This window comes from Tachypleus tridentatus, chromosome 11, assembly GCF_004210375.1.
Source record: "Tachypleus tridentatus isolate NWPU-2018 chromosome 11, ASM421037v1, whole genome shotgun sequence".
In the NCBI taxonomy this organism is placed as follows: Eukaryota; Metazoa; Arthropoda; class Merostomata; order Xiphosura; family Limulidae; genus Tachypleus; species Tachypleus tridentatus.
Genome location: NC_134835.1, coordinates 45659792 through 45684069, shown reverse-complemented (window position 1 = coordinate 45684069; position 24278 = coordinate 45659792). Strand labels below are relative to the sequence as shown.

At 32.9% G+C, this 24278-nt stretch overlaps 1 protein-coding gene across 7 annotated transcripts in view; it reads right to left on the bottom strand.

Moving 5' to 3' along the window:
* Positions 1-14556, bottom strand: part of LOC143232081 (eIF5-mimic protein 1-like) — a 69239-nt gene extending 54683 nt beyond the window's left edge. For 4 of the 7 annotated variants that reach the window (XR_013017371.1, XR_013017372.1, XM_076467142.1 and 1 more), the window contains exons 1-3: positions 14424-14519; positions 6028-6098; positions 2203-2379 (exon numbers count right to left, since the gene is read on the bottom strand). Coding sequence is in view for 5 of the 7 variants with exons in the window: in XM_076467142.1 (XP_076323257.1) it covers positions 2203-2379; positions 6028-6088 (238 nt within the window). In the remaining 2 variants the exon portion in view is untranslated. Of the gene's footprint in view, positions 1-2202; positions 2380-6027; positions 6099-6817; positions 6881-14274; positions 14299-14423 lie in introns of those variants that run through there. The other 3 variants (XM_076467145.1, XM_076467144.1, XM_076467146.1) reach the window with 3 other exon arrangements.
* Positions 14557-24278: the final 9722 nt, after the last annotated feature.

Genomic DNA, 24278 nt, shown 5'->3' with positions numbered 1-24278 from the left:
AATTCAAAATTTATAATATGAAAGCATGAATTATAATCTACAGTTTGATACCATACTTAAGGAGATAAATTCATAAAACAGTAGTTCAATAAAACTGTGAATGCAAGTGAAGAAATGTGATGACATGACCTGTGACCTGTCTGGAAAAAGTTAAGCACAAAACTACACAATGGGCTATCTGTGCTCTGCCCACCATGTGTATTGAAAACTAATTTTTAGTTTGTAAGTCTGAAAACACACCAATGCACCATTGGCAGGCTGTTGTATCAGTACATCCCTCCCTAATACATATAACATACAGTCCACCATTAAAATAAACCCCATCTTATTTTCTTTTATTTGCTCTTGTCCAGATCACTGACAATGAGTGGAATCCCACAAAACAAGTATAATTCAGTAAAATGAGATAAATTAAGGGACACACTTTGGGTACTGTATTTAAACTTACTACTACAGGTGCTTCAGAGTTGATAATAAGTGTAAGAAAGCATAAGAAATAAAATTCTCATAAAAAAACAGTTACATTTGTTTTAATTGATATATAGAATGATAAATAATAATAATAAGGAAACAAAGCAATGGGAATACATTAGTTGTTCAGTCCCATGACTTTTTAAGTGAGACAACCTATACATCATGAGCATATGCTTAAACAATTTGTTATTTGGTTAACAAGCTTTGGCAAACTATGGATATGGTTTCAATTTCTTTAATTTTGAGATTTTTCTATTTCATTTTAATTTCATAATTTTGACAACACTTCGTGCTTCGTACAAACATTATAAAGAATTCTTTCTTTTATGAATTTGTAAATTATATATTTACTCCAGCAACTTTTAGACAATTCTAACTTAGAGATAACCATAACAGAATTCTCTTCCAAAAAAAATGAAAAGAACAAAAACTGCAAAACACACAAGTGAAAGATATGCTAGAAACAAAACACACAAAAAAATCTATATTTCTAAGTTTACACAGTACAGTCATGAATAATTCACGCATCTGGAATAATTTTTTTGTTTTCAGTACCACTGTTCTTTGATACAACAATTTTAAAAATAAATAATAATAACACATCTTTTGTAACTGTAGAAAAGTGAGATTACATAATAAAGTAAAATGACTAAACACACACACATGGGAAGCAAAAATTCACAGCACACAATAATAATTATCTTAACTGAGAATATCTACAAATAATTAACAATAAATCAAATTCTGGGTTCACATTTTAATAATCACAGATAAATACATTAAAAAAAGGTCGGTGGATAAACAGTTTTCCAAAATAATAGTTTAAAAAAAAAGTGTTCAAAACCTCATAAGTCCCAGTAATCACAAAATATATTTTATTTCAGCACAAAAGGGGACCCCACTTGATGTATCTGTAACCATACCATTAGTACACAATGCTCCCTGCTAATACAGCAGTATGTCTACGGATTTACAATGCTAAAATTAGGGGTTCAGTTCCCCTCAGTGGGCTCAGAAGATAGCCCGATGTGGCTTTGCTATAAGAAAAACACACACACATTAATACACAATCTCTGCTAGTCCTCATGCTTGGTTAAATATACAAGTATTGTGGAAGTAATACCTTATGAGTGTGTGAAAATATATTTATACACAATACTTCAATCATTAATAACCATCAAGTACCTCATTTTTGCTTAAAATACTTAAAACATTAATTTATTCATCAAAAACTGTGATTCATTTCTATTTTAAACTGTTTTATTAGAAAAAGATATTTCTTCTTCACTACTGTATAGAAACATTAATGACACTTATAAACAATAAATGTTGTTCTAAGTGGTGGCTGTTAAACACTTGTATTAACCAAGATGAAAAAAAAAGTAATACTTAACAGTTTTTGTAGTTTACTAGTATCTTACTGCTGCTGAACGTAAAATTCATCTTAATGTTCTCCAATGTAATGTCACATATTAAAAATATATAATACAATCATAAACATCTTTTCAGTGAAAAAAACAAGTCTTTCCATGTAATCAGTAACATTCTATAACTGACCCTATATACCAAGTAGGTCAAATAACCCCACTAATCAAGAACTTGGAAGCCTGCACAATATTCAATTTTTCACATTAATTTCCTTTATAACATATGACAGATTTAAGATTATAACTAAGTGTACTCAACTATAATTATGAACAAGTAAAACAAGGAATGCTTCATACTTACCTAGATGGCCACCAGCAAGTAGTATATCAAACAGAACTTCTCCGTAACGCCTGTAATCAAGTTTATACCCAGCTGTGTCCAGAAACTTATAAACAGCATCTAAATTATGTCCAGCCTCATTAAGACCTTGTAAAATTGCATCCCTGAATCCAGAAGGATCGTATTTCTCCTTTTCATCTAGAAATTATGTTGGAGGTAAAAATTTTGTATATTTATTTATAGTTAAACAATCAACAGAGATTTTGCAAAACTTTTATAATATTAAGAGATACCTTTATCTAATTCCCACATCTGTCTAATATAAGCAAAATACACATCATTTTGCAATTTGTATTATTTAATCATGTGATTCTCTCTTGAAATTTAATATACCATATAGAAAACAGAAACCTTTCATTCTTCAAGACTGTTCCTATATACCCACTATGAGAAAAATAAAGGTTAAACTCATCTTTTATTTCCCACAAATCATCAGTTCCTCTCTTGAACTTTTCTATAAACTATCAGTATCTAAAACAGTGACTCATACCATAAACTAATTGTCTTACATGAACCTGTAATTTCCATTCTTAAGCTTGTAATCTCTCATCCTACTGTCTTTACAGGAGATATTTATCTTAATAATCTCCTTGATAATCTAGTAAACTTCAATAACATCTCCTATTACTCTTCTTTTCTTTTAAAAAAAAAAGAGATAGAAAGAATCTTAACTTATCCCCACAAAATAAACACACTCAAAATTATCACTGTAGCCCTCCTTTTCTTAAGAAGAGAGAAAAAAACTGTACAATAAATTCATAAACACAATAAATAAATTACAATTTTTCCCTAACTTGTGATTTGTATAAAAATAATTATTTCTTTTGAATTGTAAATTTGGCTGAAATTTGTCTAGCTTAATAATTAGCAACACATGTATCACTTTAACAGGTAGTGTTCTGATCTACCACTATGCCAAAATCCTTTTTACTTCAGTCACATGTGAAAAGGGTTCTTCTTGTCTTACAAGATGTTGAAGTGAGAATACCAGTTTTTACAAGAGAAAATTTTATCTTGAATTATAAAAAGCCTTTCATAATGTGCCTCACAAGAAAATAAACAGTTAAGAGTAAGTGAAACGATTAAGAAGCAAACAGAAAACTGTTTAAACCATAGAATTACTGATGAATTATATGAACACCATCAGATTTCAAAACACATTTTTCATGAATATTTATTTACCAAATAACTTGTTAAACTATGAATTTCTGAGTTAAACGGTCAAATAATACAGACACACAAATTTAAGTACTTTCAATATTACAATTAATCCCATTAATTGTTGCTAAGTGCTTGGGTTCCTTGTATACTTTGCACTGAAAATAATGATTTCCAACAAATTTATCACTTCTTTACAGTGAGTGATGCAAAAGAAAGACGTATAATGTCAATCAATATGATATGTACATCACAGTGGTAGTGAACAGTATACAAGAAAGTCAGTAAATGGAATGTTAATGGTTAAAAGCAAAAACAACTGGTAAAAACGATTTCTTTACAAAACACCAGAGACTATGACTCTTGCTCAGTTTGAAATCTAAAACCCAACAAGCACATACACTGAATAATCAGAAAGATGGTACTATAAATAATATACCTACCATCACCGTACCAATGAATCTAAGTAGCATATTTTTTAATCATCTTTAGGAGCATACTTTATCAAAACAAAACATTTTTGCAAATAACACTATTTCAAAGTCACTGCTTCATGTGTCAGAGTATTATAATAAACTTATCATTCTCAACCATCTATATAAATATGATAGTGCTGTTTGTTGTATGTCCATGTAACTATGCTGCAGGGTGTGAATGGATCTTCACCAAATTTGGTATAAAGGGTCATATGGTCCATGGACAAATAGACACAAATATTCAGTTTTGCATTTAAGGATAATGTTGCATTTTTCACCCCAACATTAGCTCCCTGTAGACAGATCTTCACTACATTGGGTATGAAGGCTCATTTAGTCCATGAAAATATACATACAAATATTCAGTTTTGCATTTTGCAGTTTTCTATGGATGTTTTTGCATTTCTTACCAATACATCATCCCCTATTGATGGATCTTTAACAAATCTGGTGTAAAGGTTTGTTGGGTCCATGGGAAGAAATACAAATTTTAACTTTTGCTGTTTACAGTTTTTATGGGTATTTTTTCCCTTTACAACACCCCTTGTTAACAGATATTCACTAAATTTGGCATGGTTTGTTAGGTACATACAAAGATACATACAAACTTGCAGTTATACATTTTGTGTTTTGCAGTTTTTATGGGTAATTACTGTGATTTTTAAATTACCTATAAGGAAAGTAACTTTTCATGTCCTAAGATAACTTTTCATTAATCATGAATTTATGTATTTATGTAACTTCCATCTGAGAAGAAGTATTCCAGCTAGTTATAATTAACTTTCTACTTAAGAATCAAATAAATTACAATATATTTTACTGAAGACATGTTCATGATTTTAAGTACATATTTGTATACTCTTTAATTAGTTATAACACAACATTTTTGTACATTCATCATTAAATCTATAAATAAGATGAGCTCTTGGCTCAATTACTGGAAACCTTGATCTTAATAACTGATGCTTATTGTATCTTTGTATAAGACTGGTGAAATATCCGTGTGTTGTCCCCCTCTATTACAGAAAATATATTAGCATGTTATTGTGTGCAACTCCTGTAAATGAGGCACAGGGAATGTAACACATTCTTAACTCATTATTATAACTGACAATAAAAGAATTAATTAAACTGATCAACTCTTTAAAACTGTTCTATATGGAGGATATTAAGATGACATGAATATAACATTTAAACTTTTTTTATGAAAAGAATAAAAGTATTTTTGATAGGTACTTACTTCTGATCTCATATACAGCTATTAGCATTCAGTGATGTCCTCTATTTACAAAAAATTTTGCATGCCACAAACCTTTTACAACCATTTAAACCTCAATTCACATGGTTTAACTGGTTCTCACATGCAAATTATCATGCAACAAACCTACATCACTGGTAATGCCACACACCAATGTGATTCAAATTGCTTCCTCTATGCAATACTACCTAATTATTGCTTTGAGCTTAAGTAGAAATCTAATCACTGATTAACAGTGGGGAAGAAGGGTGGAAATGATTAGTGGAAATACGTAACTGTTGGAAATACCTTTTTAGTGTAGGAAAATTGTAACTTTGAACAATGTGCCTTACTTCAGCTAGAATCCCACACTGAATAGGCAGAGGGACTTGTGTGAGGAAACAAGTAAAAGCATCTTCCAAAAAACACCCTAAAAGGGGGAACCCTCTAATAAAAAGATTACAAGTGAGAGGCTGCAAAACTTCTGTAGCAGATATACTCTTTGCCCAGATGTGGATAAGGCAGAAAATTGTGAAGAGCACATCTTCATGGAAAAAAAATGGTTGGACAATGATTCTAACTACAATATATTATAATTTCAATCTCCATGATGAACAGAATATGGGTGTAGAATAGCTACGGTGCAATAAGTGTTATTTATGCAAAATACTTGACAAATAAAATAACTAAAGTTGATATCAAATCCCAATCATCATGTGATGACAACTGCATTGAAAAATCTGAATAAGCAAGAAACAGGTAATTTTGAACTGAAAAGCCAACATGCAATATGAACTCCTTGGACAAAGGTCCTTCTAACAATATGAGATTTGAAGCACTTGACTGAAAAATTTGCACAAGAAGTTCTGATTCATACAAATGCAGCTGCATTATTCATGCAGATTTTAAACAAACCTCTTTTCCTGGTTTTAAGGCGTTGACCTGATAGTGTCGGCTTTTCTGTTTTCTGATTCATACAAATGCAGCTACAGATGAAAAAAAAATCAATAATTACAACACATGTAAATAATGAAAAAAAATGAGACTAATTAGCTTTACTGTTTGATGACTTCCAAAAATGTATGGAAACTTCACTGGACACAAAGAAGTACAATTATAGTCATTAAATTTAAATATGATATAAACAGCTTTAAACTTCAATTTTTCTTAAAAATACATCAATGAACATTGTAAATAACACCTCTTCATTGTTTAAAACATGTACAAGTTTCATTAACCTAATAATTTCAAAAATTAGATCTCAACAATTTGGTACTTTATAAAAACGATAAAAACCAAAATTTTATAAATTCATAATGACAAATAAAAAAAAAAACAGGTTCCAGAAATCTTCATAAAAAATGATAAAAACCCTATAACCCAAGTGCTTTAAAAAGATTTACCCTATGAAAGTGCTCGGGTTATAAGGTTTTTCATCATTTAATATTTTATAAACAATAATGGGCATAAGGAATTGCTTTAACATATACTCCACACTTAAAGACTATATATTTTGGGTTAAACTACATCTATCTTTATAAAAACACTTGACAATAAGAAAAACTGTCCACCAACTTCACATGGTACATTTGTATCTGGAAACATACTTTTATAAAATTGCTTAAATGCTTGAATTGGCAGAAAACATTTTTAATTTGAAAATCAAGTTCTGAAAACAAGTTCCAGATATGGAGTTACAACTGACCTATGGAATAGTCTACCTTCAGGTCAGTTGGATGAATGATATAGGACCAAATGATGTTAGAAACTGGAAATTAGAAAAATGGTTTAAATAAGTAATGAACTCCTTCAGAGATTCAGGGTTAGAAACAGACAAGATCCTTTTCAAAAATGTTCTCTTAGGTTAGATTTGGAAATAAACTACTCAGCATGATCTAAGGCCAGTATTCCCTCTAAGCTACACAGCCACAAAAGAACAACTCATGTTCCATACACATCCTCAGAAATGGTGAGAACTCTCAACAATACTGTCTTTATGACACTGGCAGTAAATAGGCCTAAAGCCCAAATTACCAACTGGTTGCATTGCAAAGTGGCATAATGATTCAATAGAACTGATGGTCTAAAAATATTCTCACACGAAAAAAATTCATTCCTCATACAGATTAGAAGGAACACTGTCTAAAGCTTTTATGAAATATTTTCAGTGATATGCTTACAGCAATAACAGGATACTCTTCAGATACCACTTAAGTACATTAGATAGCAGGATATGGAAGGAAACTCTAAATATATTATGACTTGTGAAAAATAGCTTGAACTAAATGTGCATAGTACTGAGGGAGCTAGGGAAATTAGAAACACACACACGCAAAGGATAGCTAGGGCAACAATGAGATTTGAAAAAGATTTAAAACATAACAGTTAAATAATAGTTGTAAAAACAAATCAGTCAGAATTAAAAGATGCTCTTACTATTATTCAAATGTTGGAAGTATCAGAAATAGCATCTATTAGTTCATAGCTTAAGCTATAGTATAACTGGAATTATTGAAACTTAGCTAAATTTAGAGTACAGATAATAGGAATTATTTTCAAATTCCGGGTTATAAATTGCCTAATAGTAATAAAACATTAGAAACACGAGTATAGTGGTCTTTATATAAGGGAAGAGCTGCTATTAAAAAGAGAAAAAAATAGTATTCTATAAAAAGAGTAAATTTAGTTGACTTGTTTTATAGCAATGGATTGTTAGGATTCACAAGTTTTATACCATTTGTGTTGAAAAACAGGAAAAAGTGTAAAAGCTTCACTCTTAATGGAGTTAGAATTAAATAATTAATCAACATAATCAAATACCTATGAGAATCAAATATATCTATGATTAACATATAATAATTAAAATTAGCATTTCTATTTATAACTGTTTTTAATTATTCTAGTTGTCCACATTATTGAAATTTTTCATTATATTTGATTAATTCAAAGTTGTTCAGCTCAACTGTTCACTGCCACAACTCATAAATATAATCAACTAAATGAAGTTAACACTTTCTTGAACAGAAAATATATTTCTGACAGATACTTCACTCTACTCACATAATAGCTTTACCTTACATGTGTTGTTCTCTATTATTACAATTTTCCTTGCTACTACCATTGATGTTCCCACCTACCCTTACGATTTCAACTTGCATAGCTACATTGTATTACAGAAATGAGCATGTGACAACCCTCCTAGTGCAGCTGACACATTCTATATTGTAGAGCACTCTCATCATTTTGAGATATGGAAAAAAAATGATGCACTAGAAGTGAGGATGATGGGTGAAAAGCATGAGAGGAGGTAAGCATCTATCAGAAATAAGTCATTCCATGTCAAATCATCCAGATTTTAGAAAATTTTCCATGTGACCCCCTCAGAATGCCTTGAAAAAATTCACATGTGCTCATCTACCCATATAATGAAAAATTGCCAAAGGTTAGATCAATATCTCTAATAGTTTCTGATTTACAACCCTGTAAAATTTAATTACTTTTGTTTTATTTTTGGAGAATTCATTTTCGGGCTGCTTAAAGCTGCAAGAGTAATGGTGGTAGAAGGCTGACATTTGCTACACTGACCAAATTAATCCCATAGACTTCAAAAATGGTCTCAAACCAAGTTTATTTCTTTTAGGATTTGCATAGTGAGGCTGTAAAATCACCTGAAAACCCAAAATCGTAAAAAACATTGGTTTATTTAATAAGCCATAGCTCTAACACGTAATATGATACAAAGCTGAATTTTTGTTTCAAATTTCCTATAACATATCAGTTGATAAATCAGCAATTGTTGTAATTAAAAGTCTATTAGATCTCCTGAATGTTGCATGCAAAATTTTATGATTTAGCTAAAAATAGCCCTACTTCAGGCCACAGTTTGACCATATCACCAGTTATTCAGCCTTTTCAGATTTGTACCAATATAATCTTACATCTCTGAATATGATCTACAAAAACAATCAAGATGGTGTTCAGCCTACTTTTTGAGTTATAATTTTTAAAGTATCCTCTGACCATACATTTTTTATTTTTAAAGAAAATTAAGTTCAGGCGTGTGACTGTGTGCAAATATATCCATACAATTTTGAAAAATACCTGTCAGAATGTTATGAATCCCACTGAAATATTCTAACCAGCCTTTCACAACGTTACATAATGAGGTTGTAAGAAACAAGAAAGAATTAATTCATTTCTGAACAAGTTTATTGGCATAACTAGTTAGATCACATGGCAATGCAAATATATTGTGTATGCATTACAGTTATGCAGATATGGCTGAGTTTAAGATTTATAATATAAAAAATATAAAGGTAAATCAGACACAAAAAGCACAGTGCTACAACAGGGGATAGCTGAGAAAGATTATAGTCATACCAAACTGAAATAATTGTGACAATGCAATGTTTCAAAAACTGCTTTGGCGATAAATTAGCCTTAACAACATCAAATAAATATTGCTCTGTTCAGACAGCTTGAATAAATATCTGAAATTTGGGTTTGATTATGTTAAGATCACTTTGACTTAAAACGTAAGGGCGAGCACTACTGCCTTGCACAGTAGGTGCACTTATCAGACAAAGAATATGTTGGAAAGGAATCCAGTTTTCATCTTTTCGTGACCTTGCAGGGCATGATAACAGTTCTTCATTTCTTGACTTCTTCATAAATGACATCAACACATCAGAATGTTCATCTGATCTACCTTTTATGTTTTCCACATACTATTCATGATCGTATAAGTATGCCACATATTTCCTTGGCTGATAATAGTCATTGCTATCATTAGACCCTATTTGAGCTGCTGTAGCATCACTTTCACTGTTACTACCAACAGTTACAACTGTGTACACATCATCATCTGATAACCTTCTCATATATAATTTGTTGGTAGAATAAAGCTATGATGTGACCTAATACCTGCCACAGTTTTGCATTTGTCAAAGCACTCAAGTTGATCAAACTTTTCACAATTCTGCAGGACTGATTCCTGACTGACAAGAAAGAACTGAATGCCCTGAATATGGTCCTTTGCCCAATGGTACATATCAGAGACACTTAAAATTTGATTATTTATAGGCAATTGAAGGCTTGCATGAGCCACCAGCCTCTTCACTGTACCCCCAACTCCATCACATGGAATTTTCCCATGACTAGTGGTAAAAAAATGCCATTCAGTGGGCAACTGATAATCTTCTAAATGGTAGCAAGGATTTGCAAGATTTTTAAAATTATTGAATTGTGAAGCTGCACCATCGCTGAGATAAATGATCTTTTCTTTGTTTGGATATTTCTGTTTAACATGGCTTAGTACTGTGGTAATGAAAGCATGAACAGCTATTGTGTCGTGTTTCAGACAATCTGACAGAACACACATGCTAACAACAGATATCTTGAGATCATTTTCAGAGATGTAAGAATATATGGTAAAGGCTGATTACAATATTTCAATGGGATTCATAATTTTTTTCAAAATTGTATGGATATACTTGCACACAGTAACACATCTGAATTGAAGTTTTTGTGTCAAGTAAACAACGTATGGTCAGAGGATACTTTAAAAAATTATAACTCAAAAAGTAGGTTAAACACCATCTTGATTTTTTTGTAGATCATATTCAGAGATGTAAGAATATATGGTACAAATCTGAAAAGGCTGAATAATTGACGGCATGGTCAAACTGTGGCCTGAAGTAGGGCTATTTTTAGCTAAATCATAAAAAGTTGCATGCAACTAATTTTTTTTACAGGAGATCTAACAGACTTTTAATTACAACAATTGCTGATTTATCAACTGATATGTTATAGAAAATTTGAAACAAAAATTCAACTTTGTATCATATTACGTGTTAGAGCTATGGCTTATTAAATAAACCAATGTTTTTTACGATTTTGGGTTTTCAGGTGATTTTACAGTCTCACTATGCAAATCCTAAGAGAAATAAACTTGGTTTGAAACCATTTTTGAAGTCTGTGGGATTAATTCGGTCAGTGTAGCAAATGTCAGCCTTCTACCACCATTACTCTTGCAGCTTTAAGCAGCCCGGAAATGAATTCTCTAAAAATAAAACAAAAGTAATTAAATTTTACAGGGCTGTAAATCAGAAACTATTAGAGATATTGATCTAATCTTTGGCAATTTTCCATTATATGGGGAGATGAGCACATGTGAATTTTTCAAGGCATTCTGTGTGGGTCACCTGCAGTCCCTTGGATGATTTCATATGGAATGACCCAAATACATTTTCAGTGTAGGAAAATGTTAATTTCTGATGCAATACCTTACCTCCACTCACATAATAGCTACAATCCTACATTGAAACAATGGGGGACTAGTTTAAAAGTTACCTAGATGAACACTCTTTAGATGGCATCCAAAGAGAACCTAGGTAAAGTGACATCCTAATGCATATGGTCATATTTGTAGAGATCTCACCCTCTCTCTGCAAGATATACTACTCATCTGCTCTTAAAATACATGTCACTAAATCAAGCAGAAGGATGCAAGCCCAACTTGTAATTGAATATGCTAGAATGATGTAGATAGGCTAGGGTGCATCAGACTGCATCCAATGGGTCAACTCCAGTCTAAAATCAAGCAAGAGAGCCTTACATAAAGAATTTTGTTGGCTAGTCTTATACTTTTCCACACCAGAGCACATAGGAATCAACATCCAGGAAACAGTAGGATGGAGAAAGCAAGGAGTGAACTGCATATGGTGGATTTGTCCAGTCCAAAACCAGACAGCATCAATCATTTGACTTGTGGTCTCAGTAGCATCTACAACTGAACACCAACCACCTTATACCTAACTGAATGGAACTGGTCACACTCAGGAGGAAGCCTCAGTGGCTAGGAATTAGTAAGCAGCAAAGACTCCTATAAATCCACTGAAAAAGAGAAGGGGTAACAATGCAGTGTGGAGAACAAAGGAACACAGCACCATAAGACAGTGCAGTGGGTGACCATGAAAACCCTATTATGACAAACAGGCCAGTCTTGGTTTATTCAACTAGAACCAGAGGGATAGGCAGCAATTCAAACAATGTTTTACTCGCACAGTCCATGACTTGGTATAACCTGGTGGAACACCCCATCTCTTCATTGAGTGTTATAAGACCTGTACAGCCATGTGGTGTGGATTTATATTTCAAGTATAATGGGATAGGCACCACTCACCACACAGCAGAATCCAGGACAAGAGAAAAGATCACTCTAAAGAGAAAAATTAAAATAAATTACCCTTTAAAAATGATATGATGTATAAAGAACAGTGATGTGTGCCAAGAAACAGCCAAATAAGTAGATGGCCCAATAACGCAGTTAGTGGACAATAAATGTGTGAGGTGTAGTCATATGCCAACCAGTACAATCTCTTCAAATGGACAGTGAAAATGGTCAGCCCAGAAAAGGGTGAAATGATGAATATAGCGGAAGAAAAACTGGAAGACAGGAGAAGAATCTTCAATTAATGATGCATAAGTGAAAAAAATAAGATGGCAAATCCATCTAGTAAAGGTGACATGAGAAGGTTCACAAGCAGAGGAGAAATTCAAGGGTATAAAGATTATTTTATTAATGATTTTGCAATATACACATATACACACATTTATGAGTAAAATGGTGGGGCATTAGTATAAAATATGAACAAGAGGTCATTTGATCTTTTAAGAATATCTCTGCACATCCACATTTAAGACTAAAAGTCTTAAACTCACTCTATTTTTACAAAATTGTTGACAAATATTCTTAAACTCTTGTAAATACTGTCCTCCACTACTACTGATAACAACTATTACCATAAGCTAATAATAATGGCTTGGATCAATTAGTAAAATAAACAAATATTAAAAAAAAAAAAGACCAAGAGTACAGTAACTGTAAGACAATGAACCTGGATTATGGTAAACTGACACACACATTTATTATAGACTGAAACCTACTTAACAGCACGATTGACAAGACAAGAGTGAAAAAGTACTCTGTGACAGCATCTGCTAAAATGTGTCTACAAGGCATATTTCGGCATGCCTGTCGGGGATCAAGACAAACCATGGCCACCTCATTTTACCTGTGAGCACTGCAAAATACTCTGGAAAGTAACACAAACAATTTTTGCTTGCTTGAATAGTAAGATTTTATATTATACAAATTTTAGACCTTTTAAAATTTAAATATCTTTTACTTTTTTTTTAATTCTCAATAGTATAGAAAAAATATCACATAAAAAATATTTTGCATGAACCTCTTACACATTAGTTGTGGATGAAATAAATGTATTCTTCATAATAACAATTTTAATTTATTCTTTTGAAGAATGGTACAGAGAGGAAAAGAGAGCCATGAAGTTCACTATTCCAAGAATTTGGCATGAACCCATTGACTGCTCAAGCAACTGCTACTTCTGCATGGTGGACCCTTCCAAATGTCAGACTGGAAGAATGCATCTGCTATCATGTATCCAGACCTTCCATCATCCATTGCCCCACTGCCCTGAGCTCCCTGTACCCACTCTGCCAGAGTGAAAGCAGCCATCCTCAGAAGAGCACAGCAAATCATAAGAGGAGGTGGATATTGAAGATCCAGATTATAATTGCAGAGGTACAGCTGATGAGAGAAACCCATACTACCACAACCAAAAAGACCTCAATGACTTGATCAGAGATCTTGGTCTAACAAAGTCAAATGCTGAAACTATATTAGGGGCTGATACATGAAAGTCATTTACAATACAGTCACAAATCCCAAAGAAACTACTCACTTCTAAACATTTTTGTATAAATACATGTAAATCTTGATTCATATGTTGTTTTATTCAGACTTTATGTGAATGAAAATGTGCAAATTTGCCCGTTTTTACACAGAAAATAAGTTAATTTCTAAATTTCATTATCCAGGTCACAAAAGCAAAGTTTGAAGGGAATAATGACCATTTTCTGTACTTTTACAACATAAGCAATTAAGAAATAACATACTATTCAGGAACAAAATTTGTGTTACATAATATAAAGTTAAAACATCATTTATGATGCTGCGAATCAGACTAGTACTAAGAATTTACTTGCTAAGCCTAACACCAGTTAACAATAAATTATAATTTTCAGATATAAGACACGTAAATTGAAAGTGTGGCTAGAGCTACACTTAAAATGGCATACCGCAAGTTAGTGACGCACGTTGTTAGTTTTTACACAAATACTAAAAGGCCTGAGGTAAAATCAGATTATTGCTACACAAAACTTCACTTAACTTGAATTTAATTTTCAAAAATGTCTATAAAAGTAAAAATTTAAAAAGAAACACTTACGTACCACTCCGGAACAATTATTCACAATTATCAATTTTCACAAATTCCTTCGCCTAGCGGAAAAGTATAATACCTCATACTTCGAATACGGGAACGTCAAAAATATTATTAAAAATTAAAGAATCATTTAAGCAGTAAATTCCCTCCCTATTGGCTGAAAGGTAATAATGCTAAACACCAAGTTTCGATACAGGTAATTAGCGCAGTACATATAATCCATAGCCTTGCTCTTAACAACAAACAAATAAAAAAGCAATAAACTCCAGTTTCTACGTGGAAGAGCGAACAACGTTTCGACCTTCTTCGGTCATCGTCAGGTTCAGAAGGAGGTCGAAACGTTGTTCGCTCTTCTACGTAAAATATTTTCTCAACCCAAACGTGCCGTTTTTGTATATATATTTCTCTACAAGTGGGTTTTCTCTACATCATTGAAACTCCAGTTTGTTTGCGCAAAAATACATGAGGGATATCTGCGATAGACGTCCTTAATTTAGCAAGGAAGGCAGTTAATTATCATCATCAACCACCAACTTTAAGCTTATTCTTTTACCAACGAATAGTGGAATAGACTGTAATGTTATAACGTCCCCACCGCTGAAATAGCAAACATGTTTGATGTGACAGGGGTTCGAAAACGGGACTCTCAGATCACGAATCGAGCACCTTAACCACCTGACCATGCCCGGCGGTTACAAGGGAAAATTTTAGTGAAATAATATATATAAAAACAATTATAGTATTATCCAAGAAAAGGTAAATCATGCACAGAAAAAATTAATAGTTGATAACTTGTATCGATGAATTGGTTTCTCTGATATTTAGCTGCTGAAATCCCGTGCAATCACTCAAACGTTTGATATAAATTTGTGAATTCAGTAACTTCTAACTGAGAATAAATAAATAAAAAGTTTCACAGATCAACATATCATGGATGATAAATAAAATGTTGAGAATTTAAAAACCTGTTAAATGGATCGTAAAAAGTAAGGAAGCAAAACTGGAGACATATGGTAGACATTGTTTACTCAAACAACAAATCTCTGTTTTTACTCCACCAAATATAATTCTAAGTAACAGCACGAAGCCAAAATAGGGGACTATAGTTTCAGTAAATAATGTCTACAGTATATTTCATGCCTTGTGTCCTTACTTTTTACTTTCTTTATTTACAGGTTTTTTAATTCTCAGTTTTTGTTTATCTCGCTTGGACAAAGGATCACTTGATATGGTAGCAAATTTTAACCTGAAGATGACCTAAGAAGGTAGAAACGTTGTTCTCTCCTTATCAATAAAAGTGTTAGTACCCATACCAGCCGTTCTGAGATACATTTTTTATTTCAGGTGGGTTTCTCGTCATCAAGAGTGTTCAACACTATATATTAAGTTTTATTGCATACCAAGGCCCAAAAAGCGTAAAGAATTGTCAGTAGAGCAGACAGTCCGCATAAAAGCTTTATAGCTTTATGTAATGTTGATTTGATTCTTAAGCAAATAGCTACAGACTTGAAATGCTCCCCAAACACTATCAAGTACATCCTGGGATGAGGAGTTTTTGTTTTTCTTTGGTTAGAATAAGCTGAAAGACGAACGAGTTATTAGTGAGCTCCTGAAAATATAGGAAACTATAGGCAAGTATAGGCAAGACTTCTAACCTTCCTTATGAGTGAATTATCTTCATTTATCTGGGCAAAAGAGCACTAGCGAGTATTCATAGAAGAAAGAAACAGAAACTGAAATATGCGAGACAACTTGAGATTTCACCTGGTTGGCGAAAGCGCGGGTCGCCATACAAAGAGCGATGCCGACAACTGCAAAACACAGTAGCGACATGACGTCCAAGAATCAAGACACATATTTTACCAGTGGCCCAAAAAACAAGTAAAGTAGGTCTAGTTCATTAGGTGACCAGAAATTAGATTTAGATTCAAACGAGGCAAACACTTCTCCATTAATGGCCTTATGCAAGTGTTATTATAGTCAGTGTCAAGCTTCTACCCAGGGATGGTTCTATTGTCCGAGAACAAGAAACCATTGACCTCAACAAGCTTCTTAAAGAATGGCCGAAAGACGCTTTCACACCAGAAAACATTAACCTACAAGGTAGCAACCCACAGTTCAAGGCTATCGTAACTTGTGGGGGATTCATTATTCAATAACCATAGAAGATACACAGCAAGCACTAGAGGATCAAAGAATACTTTACATCAAAGTGGAAAGTATGGTTTGAAAAGTAACAAAAAAACAAACTTAATTAGAGTAGACCCAGAACAAAACTATTATACTTTGGAACTGACAAACAACGGTGTCACTCTATGGTATCAAAGATTTCAAGTAGAGCAACTGAAAACACCAGCAATGGTAGTTACACAATGCTACAATTGCCAAAGCTATAGTCATGTATCAGCGACATGTCTCGCAACACCGAGGTGCTGTGAATGTGGCGGTGAGCACCACATATCTATGGGCGAAAAATAACAAGTAAAACCTACAGCGAGCTACAAAGGTTGTGACAAATACAAAAATTAAGCAAAGCATTTATGAAATAAAAACAGTAAAACCGACTACAAACGATTCAACATATACAAACATACAACAAACAAACACTGGTACAACAACAGGTACAGTGACATATACACAAAAGCTGAAGGTAAACAACACACAATAAACTCCCAAGAAAACAACACTCATACAATAACAGAAAGCACAAATGACGAAACTAGTTTAATAGTAAATTTAATTAAAAACATCTTTACAGATTTCATTGCAGAATTAACCAAACTGTCCCAAAAAAAAAACTGCATTGATCTCATCACAAGCACTGAAAAAAACACATAATACCATACATACCGCAATTAATAACAACAATCACTGGATACCTACTAAAAATATAAATTCACAGCTGTATCAACATCCCAGGTGCACTTGCTTCCAAGAAACAGGAGATCGAAGACATAATACAAGATAATAACCCTGATATTATTATTTTAAGTGAAACCCTGATCTATCCTAACAATAGATTTAAGATATTATACAGCAATCAGGAAAGATAAAACAAACAACCATGACATTAACAGAGGAATTATGTTGCTATATGAAAACATCCTTTCAATAACTGAAATTAATATGGAAAGCAATAATGAAAATATAATTGTTGATATTCTGTTAGATAAACATTCAGTTATAACAGTAGCAGGAATTTATTGTTCATCAACAAAATGCGTTGATATAAACCTATTCCACAACATCTTTTACCAAAACCAAAATACAATTGTAATAGATGATCTGAATAGTAAACATAAGAATTTTACATGTAAATCCACCAACACAAACGGAAGATACCTATTACAGTTCATCGATGAAAATAACATAGCCCTAATAAACGACGGTACACCTACGCATACTATGTATGCCCCAAATACAAGTGACATTTTTGATATCTACCTCACCTCTTTCAACATGAGTCAGCAGTTAGTGAAATTTAATGTGAGAGAAGATGTTGAAAATGGCCATCTACGTATATCGTGTGTCTTCGATCTCGCCCCCGTAAAGATATAACCTTTAAACAAGATAAGTTCGACTACAAAAAAAGCGAATTGGCAAGAATATAAAAAAGAACTAGATAATATATTACCAGACAATATTAAGCATAAAGCCAACAACACATTAGAAATTGACAGCTACAGTCAAATAATCACGGAGTGCCTACTAAAAGCAGCAAAGGACACTGTACCAAAGTAACAACCGAAAACTATAAATAACACATGGAAACCAAACAAACAACTAATAACACTGATTAAATAACGAAGACAATTAAGAAAACAGCTCATGACAATAAGAGATAAAGAAATAAAAACACAAATTAATAGTATTAGAAATAAAATCAGAGCAGAAATTAAATTGCTAAAACAGGAAAAATGGGATAACTTCTGCTCCCAACTAACTAAAAAAAAAACAGACCCAAGAAAATTTTGATCACATCTAAAAGGACTCACCAACAAAGTAATACCAAGGAAATACCCAACACTAGAACATAACAACACCTTAGCGCATACCAAGAAAGAAAAAACCTGAAGCCTTCAGACAACAACTACAAAACACTTTCAAAACACATAACGGCTCATACATGAACAACTATTTTTACAATACGGTAAACAATCATGTAACAAATAACACAGAATTATACAAACCACATTTACCAGTCAATGTCGACAACAACAAAACAACCAACACAAGCGATTATAATAATATATTGCTAACCATAAAAATATCACACTGACAGAACTCAAACAAGCAGCAAAGAAAGAACTCAAAAAACAAGTCACTAGGAAATTACCGCGTACAAATAATTATCATCAAAAAAGCCTTTCCGAAATTATTTGACCATCTCTTAACAATCTATAATTTATCATTTTACTCTGGTTACATCCCAGTTTCTTGGAAGAAAGCCAATATATTAATCTTCTATGAAGAAGGTTTGTTTGTTTTTCTTATAACAAAGCCACATCGGGATATCTGCTCAGCCCACCGAGGGGAATCGAACTCCTGATGTTAGCGTTGTAAATCCGGAGACATACCGCTGTACTAGCGGGGAGCACCATGAAGAAGGAAAGTCAGCCAATAAACCAAACAGTTATCGACCAATCAGTCTGACCAGCTTTGTAGGTAAAATTCTTGAACGAATAATAAGCAATAGACTCTCCACATTTTTGGATATAACATCAAAATTACCTGAGGAACAAAATAGGTTCAGAAAATTTAGACAAACGACAGGTCATTTAGTTAGATTAACAGAAACAATAATAGATAGCTTTAATAAAAGAGAATGCACTGTCACTGGCTTCCTCGACATTGAGAAGGCATTCGACACTGTATGACATAATTGTCTCTGGTTCCGTATGAATGAAACGAGACTATCGCGTGGAGTAATTCACTGGCTTTCTAACTTTTTGGAAAAACAGACAATGTAGAGTTCTTCACTCCAGAAGCTGTCGTCCCTCAAGGAGGTGTTGTTAGCCCTATTCTCTTCATCATGTATGTGAACAATATGCCATTTAAGGATCCAAATCATGGATATTCATCACAGTTCGCTGATGATGTAGCAATCTGGAAAGTGCCCCGACACCAGCACTAGCAGCCACAAACATACAACCGTAATTAAACAGAATATGTGAATACTGCCAAAAATATAGAATCAAAATAAACATAGCAAAAATACAACTAGTGATATTTACAAGGTAAAAAAAAACATCAAAAAGCACAACCACAGATTTTCATGAATGGAGCACTTCTACAAACTGCTACATCTGAAAATTTTCTAGGAATAACGTATGATTCTAAACTTACATGGGCAAACCATGTAAATAATATAAAAACTAAAATATAGTGAAGAACAAACTATGCTAGGAGTCTAACTGATAAAATCAGTCAAGCAACACCTGAAAACATCCTAAAAATATACAAAACATATATAAGACCTGTAATAGACTATGCAGCTCCAACATGGATTAATGCAACCAAATAACAATTGAAAAACAAATTACAGTCATCACAAAATACACTACTTACTACAGCATATAAAGTGTCTAGAACCACCTTTTCAAAGTTTATGCATAAATATTCAAACACACCAACAATAGCAGATATACTCCTACATAGTACAATAAAATATTTCGATAAAATTTGGAGAAAAAATGAACTATTATGCGAACTCGACAGGTATTGCATATATGATGAAGATGGTCCTAAGCACCTCTCCCCGGTTAATTTATACATTAGGTCATTAAGAAAAAAGTATTAAACGATTTAAAAAACAAAAAAAATAGATATATATATATAATAATAATTAAGTATTCAAATAAAAACAGGTTACTTATGAGCTAGACATTAGTGAGGAACTATTTGTAAATATATATATATGATAATAATTAAGCACTAAAATAAAAACAGACCACCTATGAGCTAAACATTAGTTGGTAAAAGATACATGGACATTAGCCTGTTAAGGGCCTGAGTAAATAGGGGTTACTCTAGCCCTCATGTAGTAATTATTATTACGCTAAACAGTTCATATAAACAAAAAAAAGGAAGAGGTCAAGTGCACCTGACCCTCCTGGATATACATATATATACCAAAACAACGAGAGAGAGAGAGAGAACACCCTGCATCGTGAGACCGAGATAAGTAAATTTAAAAATAGGGAAGGAAGTGGTAGAACTCCTAAACTCAATGGTACTCATATTAAGTATCTTCATTTACTAAACCTTCGGGACAGAAGGAAAACTGCCATTGATCTCAAGTGGGAGATAAACTCATGTACCAAATGAAAGGAAAGTGTCCATATCTACAGTATCACAAAGTCTCAACGATTATGGAATATTCGGTAGTGCAGCAGTAAAAAAAAAAAAAAAAAACCTTTACTTCGATCTTCAAATATTGTCAAGAGACTAAAATGTGCTTAAAAGTACAAAAACTGGACAGCTGATGATTGGAAAAGGATATCATGGATGGATGAGCCAAAGTTTGAAATACTTGATTCAAAGAGTAGAACAGTAAAAGATGAAAGAAACCTCAATGCATAACACCTATCATGAAGCATTGAGGATGCATTGTAATGATTTGGGGGTGGTTTTATGCTTATGCTGCAGTAACAAGAGATATTTGCAAAATAGATGGAATAATGGACCAGCACAAGTAGCAAGACACTGATCTGTCAGGGTATATCCCCCGCTGGTACGATGGTAAGGCTACGGACTTATAACGCTAAAATCAGAGGTTCGATTCCCATTGGTGGACCCAGCAGATAGCTGATGTGGCTTTGCTGTAAAAAAAACACACACTTGGTATTATTTTTGTCTCTCGCTGGTACAGCGGTAAATCTACAAATTTACAACATTAAAATCAGGGATTCGATTTCTTTCGGTGGACTCAGCAGATAGTATGATGTGGCTTTGCTATGAGAAAACACACACACACACACCCGTTAGGGTATAGCCAGTTTTTAGCGTATTATTTGATAAAGAGTCCTACTGCCAAGAAGTTAATGACCCTAAATACTTATCCAATCTATGCAGAAATGATGTAGCTAATAATGAAGCTGCTGGAATCATTAATATGATAGAATTACCCCCACAGAGCCCAAATCTTAACACAATTGTGCAAATCTTGGATTTAATAGATAAAAAACTTTACAAATCAAAAGTGACTTCTAATGAAAATTTATGGGAGAAATTGAATTTTCAATATCCTTACGACCTTTGCAGTACCTTATTTAGTATTCGACAGAAGGTTTGGGTGCAATATACCAATCTGTTTTTGTTGTAGGCTGGTAAAAGAACAATAACAGAAAAAATTACAAAAGTGTCGTTTTGATAACAATTTTTTTCTTTTGCAAATATAAAATGCGTGCTTTTTTGTGTGTTATAATATGTGTAGAACCTTAGCAGTCAATAGTAAATGTTTTAGTGTGTTGTTTGAGTTGAATCTTTACTATTTAAGGGATTTTTTCTTCCCCGAAAATTTTGCTAGGATTTTTTTGCAATTCTTTGCGATCTCAAGATGAACCATTATTGTCGTTCGTGATACTATCGTAGCATCTAAATATCATAAGTATTAGCTTTTTGTCACAAAAAACTCAATACATCATTATTCAGGTTTTGTGATGTTGTTTTGCTTTGTTTTTTAATCTCTGTGTAGTGTTCCTTAGACCGATAAAATAGATCCGCAGAATAATAGGAGTTCCGAACAAAATATTTAATATGAAACAAATCTGAATTCTTTGAGGAAGCGAAAAAGAAATTTAGATACTGAACATAATTGTACAAAACACAATAAAAAAATCTATATTTAAAACATGAACACAATGTACGCACTTGTGTCACTAGGCAGACAGTCGATTATACTACACTTAGACTACTCTTCTCCACAATGTTATGGTTAACCTCTTGTTCCGGGTGTATGTGTTGTTGTTTTTTTCTTATAGCAAAGTCACATCAGGCTATCTGCTGTCTCCAACGAGGGGAACCGAACTCCTGATTTTAGCGTAAATTTTAGTTGTAAGTACGAAGACTTATCGCTGTCTCAGTGGGAAACCTCTTGTTACAAACTGATTAAACTCCAGGTAAAGCTTGCCCTGAGTGATTAATTTACAATTCTCATTGGTAAGTAAGAATGTTGTAACATCGAGATGTCATCTGATCTACCATTGGAGATAAATACCACCCACTTTCATACCTAAGTTGTAGATTTAGATTTGTTTTTTCTATGGTAATATCAGGTTTCATTTTCGGAGAAATGCACAAAACAATAAGTAATTATATGTATCTATAAGTTAAAGGTAGTAAGAATTTAATAATACATAACTCAGGGCAGAAGTTGAGAGTGCAATGTGTTTTGGACATCACAAGAACACTGACCCCGCAAATTTTATTTCTATAGTTATAGATTACAACTGAAGATATATGTGCATATTACTAATATATTAAATCATTAGGAATATAAATTGTTAAAATTAAATTAGAGGTTGAAAGATCACCAAATTTTTGTCTTTATTTAAAAAGGATGACGTTTCTAGCTAGCGCTCTCCATCAGATTGTAGTTTACAACCATCATTTTTATTTAAATAAAAATGTATAAAAACTTCGCAGTTGTTCAAACTTCTTTTCAATTTTGATATTCTCGCCATCTACGTGGTTTTAACTCTATTTAAATAATTAACTTTTTTATCCACTTTACAAAAATTGAACAACATAGTGGTTACTGTCCTGCAGAGAAAAATAGTGTTTCTGCTGCCTGGAACAGAATGTTTCATGAGAAACTACAAATGATCAAAGAAGATTTTGTGAATAAACTGATAAATGCGACTTTTGCAAATATAGGTACTGTAACGTCTCCAGTTACACATAATGTAACAAATTCATATTATTACTTCAGTTGTTCTTTAATATATATAACTCTATACTTTATACGTGTCATTCTTTGTTCATACATTTGTTTACTTTAATATTTATTCTATACTTACATTTAAACCATTAGACTGGGTGTGATAAGTGCACATCTTCAACGCACCAAATACTACAAAATTCTTAAAACAGTTTGCTGTTGAAGTTAGATCCCTGATACACATGGTGTTTCAAACTGATCAATCCAGTGTTCTGTCAATGCTTCACCCAGTGGCTTTGATGACATTAACTAATGCCCATTTCATGACCACAAATACTGGTGACTTCATTCCATCTCTGAAAGCACACAAGTAATATCCAGAACTAGTTTCTGTAGAATAGAACCAAATATACAACCAGAGTTTACCTTAATTAGACTTTTTCTCTAGGTGGAACATGGTGTATAGTGCTGACACCAGTACCAGATGTCTCAACATGAATGCAGCCAACAGAACTTTCATCAAGCATTAGCACAAGGACGATACATTGGTTCTCTCCATTCCTTGTATCATATAAAGTGTTGAGAATGTTATGTCTAAGGACCACTATTTATAATACAGGAGGAGAACCATGGAACAACAATTGATAACAGTACAGCATACTTTCCTGCATTCATAACAGTTTACAAAAGTGCCACAGGTTATATGCATCCATACTACATTAATCTGGGCTTGTTGTGCTTTACCTTGCTGCACAACATGGAGTGCTCATGCTAGCCCCAGTTCCTTAATTTGCTCATCATGAAACATTAATCATGGTTATTTGTTTACTAACAGAATATCCTACTGTATAACTAGCAATCACTATGATAGAAATGGCAACACTTACTCTTGGACATGGAAAAGGCAATCTTAGTATTACTCCTATTAGAGTTATTTCTAACTTGTTCACCATCTCAATAATCATTCCAGCAAAAAA